The sequence below is a fragment of the Gobio gobio genome, assembly GCF_949357685.1.
Source record: "Gobio gobio genome assembly, chromosome: 15".
NCBI lineage: Eukaryota > Metazoa > Chordata > Actinopteri > Cypriniformes > Gobionidae > Gobio > Gobio gobio.
Window position 1 is genome coordinate 32,635,282 of NC_137108.1, and position 12,765 is coordinate 32,648,046.

At 35.5% G+C, this 12,765-nt stretch overlaps 2 protein-coding genes across 2 annotated transcripts; both read right to left on the minus strand.

The window, feature by feature from the left end:
• Positions 1 to 1,709: 1,709 nt before the first annotated feature.
• LOC307138941 (uncharacterized protein) lies at positions 1,710 to 2,897 on the minus strand. The gene is made up of 4 exons (XM_079837665.1): positions 2,693 to 2,897; positions 2,371 to 2,518; positions 2,156 to 2,264; positions 1,710 to 1,946 (listed from the first exon to the last, which is right to left on the minus strand). The coding sequence occupies exons 1-4, from the start codon at positions 2,769 to 2,771 to the stop codon at positions 1,821 to 1,823; spliced, it is 462 nt and encodes a 153-aa protein (XP_079693791.1). The 5' UTR covers positions 2,772 to 2,897; the 3' UTR covers positions 1,710 to 1,820.
• A 311-nt stretch (positions 2,898 to 3,208) lies between these two features.
• Positions 3,209 to 5,964, minus strand: LOC307138942 (uncharacterized protein). The gene is made up of 4 exons (XM_079837666.1): positions 5,729 to 5,964; positions 5,416 to 5,563; positions 5,161 to 5,269; positions 3,209 to 5,019 (listed from the first exon to the last, which is right to left on the minus strand). Exons 1-4 carry the CDS (start codon positions 5,805 to 5,807, stop codon positions 4,894 to 4,896), a joined length of 462 nt encoding a protein of 153 aa, XP_079693792.1. The 5' UTR covers positions 5,808 to 5,964; the 3' UTR covers positions 3,209 to 4,893.
• Between the last annotated feature and the right edge of the window lie 6,801 nt (positions 5,965 to 12,765).

The window sequence follows — 12,765 nt, forward strand, 5'->3', positions numbered from 1 at the left end:
GATGTATTTAAATACAATTTCAACTTCTGTTAACAAAAAAGCTATGAAAACATCCAGAATTTGTGCCATGTTTAATATTCATCCCTAATACTCTGATTTTGGTGCCCTCTTCCTTTTTCTTTTCTTTTCTTCTCTTTTCTCGGTTTCCTTTTTCTTTTAGGTTTATTGTTCAGGTGATTTGTTTTGTTGTTGTTTTTTTGTGTTCTACATTTCTCTGTAAAATTATTGAATCATACTTTCCTTTTGTCTTTGAAAGATTGTTTATATTTGTTATATGTGTTGTTTTATTTTGTTTATTAATATTGCAATAAAAAAAAAATTAAAAAAAACCCTTGACGGATCTGCCAAATATCACGTGATTCCGTCATTGTTTTCCGCGGTTAGGTCCGAAATACAGTTTTCAAGTACGTCAAGTAAATTAATGAAGCGGTACTTTTTTTCTAATTACAAGTTGTGTTTCTTGTTTCATGTGTCACAGTAATGATCAATCTATGGGTTATTTAGTGCTGTTACACACCCTGAAGGTTTGTCTTTTCAGAGTTTTTCAGTATAAAAGTACATCGTGTTTAAATGTCAGGACTTCCTGTCGCTATATAATGCATATTATGCTAATTTAATTTAATTTAATTTTCATATTGTTCATTCTGTTGAAGAAAAAACTTATCAAATAGATTTACATTGTAAATAAAAAAATATTCTAAACAATTCAAGTTTGTCCTGTCAGGTTACATTTGAAACATTTGATAAACTTTAACATTTAAAATGAAAATGTAATTTAATATTTATTTTGCAAAGATAAAGGACAAAATATGTTGCAGTTACATATTAACATGGTCATAGTCAGGTATGTTTAAAAAAAAAACAAAAAAAACAAGAGTATCACAAAAAATCTATAGCTTGTATTGTTGTGTTACTTTTGACCCACCTGTGTGTTACTTTCGTCCCACCTGATGGGGTCAAAAGTAATGTGCAGCTTATGTTCAAAGTGAAAATATACTGTAGTCATTCTACATTTGTACAAAATACCACCTGCTATTTATAGACCACACTTGTGAGTTATTGACCACAGCAAAAATATAAATCGGTCTAAAATATTATCTTTTAAAATTACGCTTTTCTGAAAAATGGTGCTTTCGTCCCTGCTCTCCCCTATTATAATAAATAAATTATCAATTAATTAATTACTTTTTTAGACTAACTTAATTTGTGCGTGTACGTGTGTGTGAGAGAGAGAGAGAGAGAGAGAGAGAGAGAGAGAGAGAGAGAGAGAGAGAGAGAGAGAGAGAGAGAGAGAGAGAGAGAGAGAGAGAGAGAGAGAGAGAGAGACCCAATTGGATCCCATTAAATTCCTTTAGAAATTATCAGGATATTTATTGTCTTATAAAACAATTCCCACAGAATCCTATAGAAGCGGTTCCAAAATATGATAGAAATTCTAAATGGAATCCTGTACAGGTTTCTTATTGGAATCCTTTAGGATTTTTTTGACAGGGGTAAAGGTGGCATCTCTCCCCATCTTACCCTATATATATTGAAATGCTGTTTGCCTTCTTACAGACAATTACAACTCATAAATATTAGGCTTCTTTATATAATTTCTCATTTGTTTATTGTCTAAAAGATTATTTGTGTGTTATTGTGTCTTCTGTTTGTTAAAATTACATTAAAAAATGCAACTCATAAATAAGTTGAGGGACACATGAACATTTGTCGCCATCTGCAGCTCAGCAGCTTTATTTACCAAGAAAAAGAAAGAAAGAATATGTTGTTCATGCAACACATTTACACTCATGTAGTTGCAATGATTTTACATTGTGAATTTAATTCTTCATCATCCGTCTAGATCCATTATGGCAGTTATCCAACAAAACATTGTAGTTTGCTCCTGCAGCATGCACAAAATCAGACACTGTCTTGCTCCCCTGAAAATTATATTGTTTCTTAAACTGTAAAGTAAAAAAAAAAAAAAAAAATCAGTTAAGCAAAAACCAAAATAATTAAGGCATTAAATAAATGTATGTCATTGGTATCTTATTTCCTAAGAACATAAACTTTAATACATTTTAAAGGATGTTAATGTATTCACATTATAAATACAACTAACTCTTTATCTGTTGCACTTTTATCAGAGTTGCAGAAATTGAGAAATATTTACCTTCCAGTTACTGCTCATATGACGGCCATCTACAACAACGGTCTGGGATGAGATGCCATAGTCTTTTCCTTTATGGACCAGCCATTTAGTGCCATCTTCCAGAGTTACTCTAAAAGCAGGACCAGCAAAAGTCATGCAAATGTGAGGTATTGAGCCTTTTGTTCCCATGATGCATGGAATACAACATACAACTATTTATTATTTCCTAAGTTTACCTGACTCCCGAGTGGCTTAATGGACCAAGTTGGATAGACATCCCCTCCAGAGGTCTGGTGAACAGTTCTGCCATGAAAACTTTGGAGTTGTATAGTTTCCTCAGATCAGACATGTTGGAAAGGTCATAACTGTAAGAGTTTCCTTTCCCTGAAGATTCAATGGGATGGAAAATAGATCATTTCCATAAATGGACACTATTGCTATAATCAATAATCTTGTTGGTTATTTAAATTAAATCAAATTTGAATATAGAGAAGGTGCAGACATTGTAGTAAAAGCAATGCTAAGCAAAGTGAAAATAAACTAGATTTGTAAATGTACCATTGCCCTGTGAAGATTCATCCACCATGGCCAACATGGCCAAGAAGAGCAGACCCAGTGCAGTCTTGAAGGACATCATGGTTCACAACGAACTGAAGCTTGTCTGAAAGTTCGTTACCAGCGCAATTTTTATACTTTTTTGACTTTGTGATCCTCCGCCTTACCAAAAAGCTGATCTCATCTGAACAAACATGGCTTTTCAGGCAGAGCAGGATTGCACAATTTTAAAATGTTTGAAAGGTTATTGGTTGTAGAGCTGTGCTTTTTAATCCTGAATCTCCTCCAGAGGTCGTGTTGTTCTGCTGGAAAATGGAAAGTGGGAAAAGCCAGAATTGCACAACTAAACAGAAAAAAATTAAGGACATTTGCCAATAATTAAAAATAAAATGAAGGTATAAATTCAAATGTATATAGAGCCATGTCCAACAACATTGGCAGTAACAAAAATAGTTTCTGCTTCAGTTGTTGTGGTGTTGATTCATTGTTTCTAGATTTTTGTGAAGAGTGATCAGATTTAAATGGCCAAAATGTTTTACTTTATCACAAAAACCCAAGTTTTTGGCCCTGGCACAAAATGACCAGCTAACATAATTTCACTAATCATATCATCAGCACATGGGAAAGTGTGAACAAGTAGTCAGGTAAAATCACTCAATGATTCTAAATGAATTATAAGAGCAGACTGATGGCTATAAAATGATTGGAAAGCATTGTGTTCCGGTCTGGGGTTAGTTGTATAAATCACTGAGACTAGTCTTACAAGTTGGTCACCTTTTTTTTACCTTGAGACTGTTCTGTTGGTGTGTAGAAGTAAGTGACTGAAGTGTTAATTTCCCATAATGCTCTAATTTACCCAAATTCTTAAAACTTAAAAACTTTGTTGATAAAAATCAATAGAATACAGTTTTGGTGTCAATATGTTTAATGATATTAATCAATTCATATTTGAAAACAATGTGGGAAACATTTTATGTATGTTTTAATGTAAAGCTTCTCAATACTCAAATTGTGCTTCCTCATTTCCTCGCTCCTCCATCCTCTAGCCTGTGACCCGGAAACCAATCAAAGTTAGCCACCTTAAAGGACATCTCAATCTAATTTCACTGTGAGGAGGCGAGGAACGAGGAATGAGGAAGCTTCCAGAGGACCAATGGGTGAGGATACACAGGTGTATCCTATGTGGAAGTCTTTCTTGTCAAGAAACCTGATGCACATATAAATTCTCCTCCCCCTTCACATCTTTCACAATAATTTTAATGTATGCTTTACCTTTGCAGTTTATATAAACTATATCTCACATATTTGAACAGGGCATTTTGCTTTATTATTATTTTTTATACATTTCTCAAATAACCAAATTTCAACAACATAAGGGCAGATTCTCTGAGTGCAGCTGATGAAGCTTTGAAATGACGCTTGAGTATTCCAATATACAAAATGCATTTGAAATCTGAATGAATCTGTAAACCCTATGATGCGCACTAAATGTAACAAACTCCAGCATAAAATATATTTAAAAGTTCATGACAGATACAGTTCTTGCACCTCACAGGTTGTCTCCTGTCATTTTCTCACAATACCAAGCAGATGAGACAATTATTCATTTTGTAAAAGGTGCAACTACATCAACGGCACCAGATATAAACCTTGGTTTAAAAAAAAAAGAGAATAGCACTGATGTACACTTCTTTGATTTGATTGTAAATAGAACAATTCTAAAGCAGAGCTCACACTCTATCTGTCACGGTTAGATTTCTCCATGTATTTATACTCCCCTTTTGGTTCTGTTCTTTGTCTGGTGTCATTAATGTTACTGGGTCTATTTTGTGGGGCTTTTTCTCCTGTGTTTCCTTTGCGACTGTGATTTGTAATTCTCCTTCGTTGTGCGCTTCTTTGTACAGCCACACGTGACAAAATATTATAAAAGTTATTATACATGTTTCAAAAGATTTCAAAATGTTTAATATTTGAATTTTAGGCATCCATTTAAATTCTAAAAGAGTACTAATATTTAATACACTGAAACAAAATGATACCTTTAAAAATGATTAATGCAACACAACAGTCACAATTAAGAATGCATTATCAAATTCATAAAAAATATTATATGTATATATGTGTGTGTATACACACACACACACACACACATTAAGGTGGTGCTCTCTTCACATGTAATCTATTTACAGTTGTGAATTGTGAATTTAACCATCCATCATCCGACCAGCTGCATCATGGCAGTTATCAAACAAAAGTTTGTAGTCTGTTCCTCCAGCCTTCACAAAAGCAGACACTGTCTTGCTCCCACGAAAATCTTTTGTCTCAACAATCTGTCCAGTAAAAAAAAAAAAAGCTTAGCAATGACCAAATTTGAACCTCTAAATATAAACGAAATTGCTAAAAGAGTGCATCTATATAGACTATCTTTTATCAATAAGTTGCACTCAAATCACAGTTCCAGAATTACTTGCCTTCCAGTTACTACTCATATGACGGGCAGCCACAACAACAGTCTGGGATGAGATGCCATAGCCATCTCCTTTATGGACCAGCCATTTAGTGCCATCTTCCAGAGTTACTCTAAAAGCAGAACCAGCAGAAGCCATGAATAATATTCAACATATGCTTTCCTCTTAATATACAAGTGTATTCATGATGCATATAACATCAAATAATAAAATAAAAATAATAGAATCTCAAAACTGTTCATTATATCTTGATTTTACCTGACTCCAGAGTGGCTGAGTATGCCTACTTGGATAGACATCCACTCCAAAGGTCTGGTCATCCTCTCTGCCTTGAAAACTTTGGAGTTGTATAGTTTCCTCAGATCAGACATTTTGGAAAGGTCGTAATTGTAAGAGTTTCCATTCCCTGAAGATTCAATGTGACGAAAAATATAGATCATTCATGGCAGAAAAACCTTAATTCACATTCTTGTTGGTTATTTAAATGAAAATTAAATTATAGAGAAGGTGCAGACAGTGTAGTGAAAGTAATGCTATGCAAAGTGAAAATTAACAAGATTTGTAAATGTACCATTGCCCCATGAGGATTCAGCCACCATGGCCAACATGGCCAAGAAGAGCAGACCCAGTGCAGTCTTGAAGGACATCATGGTTCACAGCAAACTGAAGCTTGGTAGAAACTTTGTTACCAGAGCAAGTTTTATACTTTTTTGACCCTGTGATCCTCCTCTTTACCAAAAGCTTGAATCACTGCTGAAGTCATCTGAACAAACATGGCTTGTGCTTTGGGAAAGACCAGGATTGCACAATGTTAGTTTGAAAGGTTGGTTGTTCTGGCAAATGGAAAGCGGAAAAAGCCAGAATTGCACAACTTAACTAAACTAACAACAAACAAAAAAACAATGGCTGAAAAGCAAGAAAACAAAAGTGTTGGGGAAAAATAAATTCTTATTTAGTATTCAACCTAATTATGTTATCCTTTTTTAAATAGAAGAAAAGACAGTCTATTGACAGCTGGCAAAAATTAAAAGGTAAATTGAGATCTATAGTAAAGTATTTTTTGTTTTTATGTAGTAGAATAATGGAAATATTCAATACCATACAAATGCTCACCACCAGTCTGATGCATTCAGTGGCCTGGTTTGCAGAAGAATATTTCCCATTTATTTTGATAGACATTTCAGAAACATATTGGGCCCTATCTTGCACCCAGCGCAATTGACTTTGTACACCGACGCATGTGTCATTCCTATTTTGCACCCGCGCAAAGCGCGCTTTTCCCTCCACAGAAGCACGTCGCTAAACTAGTGAATGAACTTGCGCTACCTGGGCGGTTCAGCGCAAAAAAGGAGGCGTGTTCCGGCGCAAACAATCCCTGGTGCTATTTTGCTGTTCCATTAAACAATTGCGCCACTGACCAGAAAAAACCTAGTCTAAAGTCAGTGGCGCGTTGCCCGTTGTTCATTATGCTATTTTAAGGGCGCATGCTTGACCATAATGTATAGCGTGCACAACGCGCATACACTTTGCTCATGTAATCTACACAGATGCAACAGTTATTTTTGCAAATCTTAAATTGTTACACTAAAAAAATGTTAACACATGAGATGACGGAAATCATTGTGGTGTGCCACGAAGATGTGAAAAAATAGGCATAAATCTAGCTTACAAATGATTCAGGCTAATTGTAATAATTAAGGATAAGACCTGTTTGCCCAATAGTGGCAAGACATATATAAGGACATCTGACAAATTGGTTTGTCCGTCAAGAACCAGGAAAAAAAATCGACTGAAAAACTGAAAAAACTGAAAGAAAAAAAAGACTGTGAAATCACCTTTACCATAATGTACAACATTACAACTTCACTTCTCTGTCTTTCACTGCTCTACAAGAACATCAGTCTCCTCGGCTGTGAACCGCTCCTGGCGTGCGCCTGGTAAATACGCCATAATAATAGCAATCCATAATGGAACTTGCGCACCTGCTTTTAAAGGGAATGTTGGATGACGCTCGGATTGGTTTATTCACGTTACGCCCAAACCACACCTATGAATAATGAAGCTACTTCAGACCAACCCATTTTAGATTTGCGCCGGGCGCAAGAGCCATTTATCCCGCCGGGAAAATAGCAACAGCGCCGAGACCCGCCCACAAAGTTACTTGCGGTTCGCGCTTTGACACTTGCGTTTCAGATCGTTAAAATAGGGCCCATTGTCTTAAAGGGATAGTTCACCCAAAAATAAATATTCTGTCAACATTTACTCACCCTCAAGTTGTTCCAAACCTGTATGAATTTCTTTCTTCTGCTGAACACAAAAGAAGATATTTTGAAGAATATGGGCAACCAAACAGTTGATGGACCTCATTGACTTCCATAGTATGGAAAAGGATTACTATGGAAGTCAAAAGGGTCCCACTTGAGGGTGAGTAGATGATGACAGAATTTTCATTTTTGGGTGAACTATCCCTTTAAGCTTTGAACCAACCTAATCTCTCTTAGATTAATTACAACATTGCAACATAGCAACAACGAATGTTTGCTAATGCCAGACGGTGTGATTTGAGTATTTCACAAATGGCTTAACTCATGAGATTTTCACAATAGCGTCTAGAAGTTCAACAAAAACCATTCAGCGGGCAGTTCTGTGGATGAAAATACCTTGATTTGACAAGGCTTAGAGGAGAAGGCCCATGTGCTATGCAGTAGACAGCATATGTTTCCATTGGAGCCACAGTCAAACCCACTGTCTAAAGATTCATGGCTTTTTATAAAATCAGGAGTCACTTATGACACTCATTTATATTTACAGAGCTGCACATTAAACTGCCATTAAAGTGACTAGTGTGCCACACAACCACAGAATAAATGTCAGTGTCACACACAAAATTTAGATGGAGGCTTGCCTCACTATATGACACCCTGAAAGAGGCGTATATCAAATGCATCTCCACACACTCAGTGACCATTTTGCACATCAATTGTACAAAATTCTTCCCTTATCGACGCTTAAAATGAGCAAGTTGGAATGGATAGGACGCTTGAAAAACATGGTGAAGAAGAGTCCTTTATATTCAAATTTCATTATTGGCTTTGTGATGCTGGGACTTGAGCAACTTGTGGAGATAGACTTTGCATGCCCTTGCAATCCAAAGCTGAACCTGCTGTTCTCAATGGCGTATTTTGTAGTTCCCGCTCTCTTCTCCTTCGCACTTTTGTTTTATATTCAAAGCTCACAAATCAGCAATTATTCAAGCTGTTTGCACTGCGTTTTAGTTTGTCTTACACCGGCCATTCTCTGGATCATGCTACTGTTCTTTGATGGACAATACTTTGCCTGTGCAAAGACTTCATGGGAAGGACTTACGGTTCGCACGGATATAACTGCTTCAACAACATGGTGTCAGCCTTTAATTGAACGTGACAACACCACAGAGAAGCAAATTACATTTTTTAACTATCGAAATAACTCTCAGGTGAGCATGACGTTGAAATCGAGATGCTGTTACAATTATGTTGTATTTGATCAAACTATTTTCTCTGAGTTGATTACCTGGCCCCAAGTTTTCATGTACTCTTTTAAACATGAATGTACTTCTTCAGCTAGTGGGACTGTGCATACTGCTCCTGATTTCACTGCCTCTGATGTGGATGGGCATTCGGAGGTGGTACTACACACCGACAAGAACCAAAGAACTTGAAAATGAACAAATAGAAATGGAGGATTTGAGCCCATCACCCCCTCCTGACACTGTCTCTACAATTGGTGATAACATAGATGAATTTTAAATAAAACAGCACTGGACAGAAATTACTTTATTTTTTATAGTTAAACGTTTTTGCAAACCTCATGTTTAAAATTCATAGTCTTTTTGGTATGTATAAAATATAATGGGAAAATCTTGTTTGCATTTTTAATTATATAAATTGTAATTTGGTGTTGCAACAGAAAAAAATCAACTTTGTGTTAATACTTCTGAAGAAGTAAATCATATTTTGCCTTTTTCTAATGAAACTGTGTCAAATGGCATCTTTTACCTTTAGCTGTCATGTAGAGTAACAAACCACTTCCTGTCATTTACAGCAAGGACTGTTTACTTTGTTTTTGAATTACTTCCACTTTGGATGGCATGCTCATTAATCATAAGATAGTCTGCAAATGTTTTTCCATGTCAAAATAAAAAAAATTAAAAAAAACTTGTTTCTAAATTATATCCACTGAGAGACAGGGCAAAAATAGGGCAATTTTTGAACCTGTGACTTCTCAAACTTAACGCAAAACACATACCTCCAGACAAACACATCCAACATTATATTACAGTTTATTAATGAATATATAACTGCTTTAAATATGTGACGTGTGGTAGCTGCAAAATACTCAGGAGATCACAGCAACAACATATGAGAAACGCATAAATCATAAACAAGAACCGGGACAGGGGGTATAAATACAAGGCGAACATAATGAAAAACAGGTGCAAATCATAAGCAACCATAGAAACAAACAAGGGCATAATCAGTAACCCAGGAAACTGAAACAGCTATTTTTGTTATGTTTATTTGATATTTTTAACAAGGCCTTTTATATGTAAGCATATACATATAATGTGCCATTTTTATATACAGTGCTGCTTTAAAGTTTGTGAACCCTTTGCAAAAATCTGTGAAAATGTGAATAATTTTAACAAAATAAGAGGGATCATAGAAAAAATGCATGTTATTTTTTGTTTAGCACTGTCCTGAATAAGACATTTAACATAAAATATGTTTACATATAGTCCACAAGACAAAAAATAGCTGAATTTATAAAAATGACCCCATTCAAAAGTTTATGAACCCTTGATTCTTAATACTGTGTATCCTACCTGGATGAGCCACGGACAAAAAAAATAGCTGAATTTATAAAAATGACCCCGTTGACTCAAAATGACTCAAACACAACTATTAAAAAAGTTCAAACATTCACTGATGCTTCAGAAGAAAACCCGATGCATTAAAAGCCAGGGGGTGAAAACTTTTGAACAGGATGATGATGGCCGATTTTTTCTTATTTAGTCTAAATGTCAATTTTTTTCATTTAGTAGTGCACATCGGAAGCAACAGAAGATACTTGCATATTTCCCGGAAGACAAATTACGTTACCTTGATTTTCAAATTCAAATAGTTTTCACACCCGACTCTTAATGCATCCTTCTGGGGCATCAGTGAATGTTTGAACCTTTTTTTAATAGTTGTGTTTGAGTCCCTCAATTGTACTCAGTGTGAAAAGATGGATCTCAAAATCATACGGTCACTGTTGGAAAGGGTTCAAATATGCTAAAGTTGCTGGAAAACTGAATAATTTTCAGGACCTGGAGGATTTTTCTGAAGAACATTGAGCAGTTTAATTGCTCAGGACAAACAATGGACTCCACCACCACAAAGCAAAAAAACAGCCGTGGATCATCCAGGTAACAACACACAGTATTATGAATCAAGGGTTCATAAACTTTTGAACGGGGTCATTTTCATAAATGCAGCTATTTTTTTTGTCTTGTGGAATATATGTAAACATTGTTTAAGTAAAATATATTTTTCAGGACACTAAATAAAAAATAACATGCATTTTGTATGATCCCTCTTATTTTGTTCAAATTATTCACATTTTCACAGATTCTGCAAGGAGTTCACAAACTTTCAAGCAGCAATGTAAGTGCCATCAAAGTAGGGCACAGATTCTTTGAGAGATTCAAATCTCTCAGTTGCAACCACAGAGCTGAGTCTTACCACGAGACACATGAAGATGCGAAAGGTGTTATTGCATTGATGCACAAAAGTCAGCCAGCAATCACTTTCAGTTTTAGTCTGTACACCTCCCGACTGTAACAACAATGAGCAAGGAATGGGTGGCACAGTTGAAAAAACAGCTGAAGAAGAGTCCTTTTTGTCAAAATGCAATTATTGGCTTTTTAATGGTGGGACTTGAGAAACTCATGGAGATGGATTTTGCATGCCCTTGTGATCCAAAGATGAACCATGTGTTTTCTGCAGCGTATTTTGTGATTCCTGCTCTGTTTTCGAGCGCACTCATGTTTTATATTCAAAGCCCACAATGCAAGACAAAGCGTCTGCTCTCTACCGGGACGTGCATTATTCCAGCTGCTGTTTGGATCATGCTGCTGTTCTTTGATGGACAATACTTTGCCTGTGCAAAAACCTCATGGGAAGGACTTACGGTTCACACGGATATATCTGCTTCAACAACGTGGTGTAAGCCTTTGATCAATCCCAACAACATCACTGAAAGGCAAATTACATTTTTTGGCTTTCGAAATACTTCTCAGGTGAGTGAATCATTGGGTGCTTTAATTCTGTTTGATGGAGATGAAGATGAAATTCATTGAAATTGAAATAGTATAACACTAATTTTCACTTCAGATAATAGCACTGGCCATGCTGGGTCTGAGCTCTCTGCCTCTGTTTGTCTTTGGATGTATGAGGTGCTGCTGTCCAGCAGGAACCAAAGAACCTGAAGCTGAACAAGTGGAAATGGGGGATCCTGGTCAACATTCAACACCCCCTCCTGAACAATCTTCATTAATAGAGGATGAAAGCAGAGGTGTATCTGGACAGCTCTAAATAAAGCAGCTTTTTTCCAGATCACAAAACCTCATGTTTAAAATGTAACAAAGAAAGGAACAAACTGAAAAATGTTTGCAGCACATCATCATCCAACCGTACTACAAAGTGCATTTGTTTCTCAAAATTCTTGACGTCATGGACAGAGAGAAACCACATCCTGTCATTCAGAGCAACATGTAACATGGTACAATGCTGCTCCCATTCACTGACTGTTATTCTTCATAGCTGGTATACTGTCTTGTAAGTTTATTAAATACATTTTATCTTTATTAAAAAAAATACACTTTGCAACTGATTTCTGTCACTTGTTGCTAAATTTTAAGGTATGTGAGGTTAGAACCTTTCTGTGCTACAAAGAACCTTTTGTGCAATGGAAAGGTTGGATATTAAAGTTTCTTCATGGAACCACACCCTGCCAAAGAATCATTTAAGAGCATTAAGCATTAAACTTAAACATTAAATGTATACTGAACAACTGATTTTGGTTCCAGTCAACCTTAAATGCTTTCTCAATGCAGGAGGCTGATCTTCAATAAAAAATATAAAAAAAACTGAAATAAAGACGTTTATTAACCCCTTTAAGGTTACATAACACACACAGTTTCAGCCAATCTCACGTTAATCTTGAGTATCCTTACGAAAAAGAAGTTTATTCAAGTGTTCTATTAGTATACTTCTTTTAAACTAAAAATAACAAAGAATACTTTCAGTCTACTTTTTATATACTTCTCAGAAATATACTTTATGTACTTCTCAGAAATATACTTAAAATTGCATTTAAGAAAACTTCACTTAGGCCTATACTGACAGAAAAGTCTAAGTGTATTTGGCCTATAACTGCACTCAATCTTTTGATCGAGATGTGCTTAAAAGTAAAATTAAGTAGGCCTATTTAAAGTATACTTGGCTTGTAATTGTGTTTAATCTTTTGATTGAGTAGCCTATTGAAAAACTTTAACAAAAAATGTTTTACATACAGTCTTGTTAA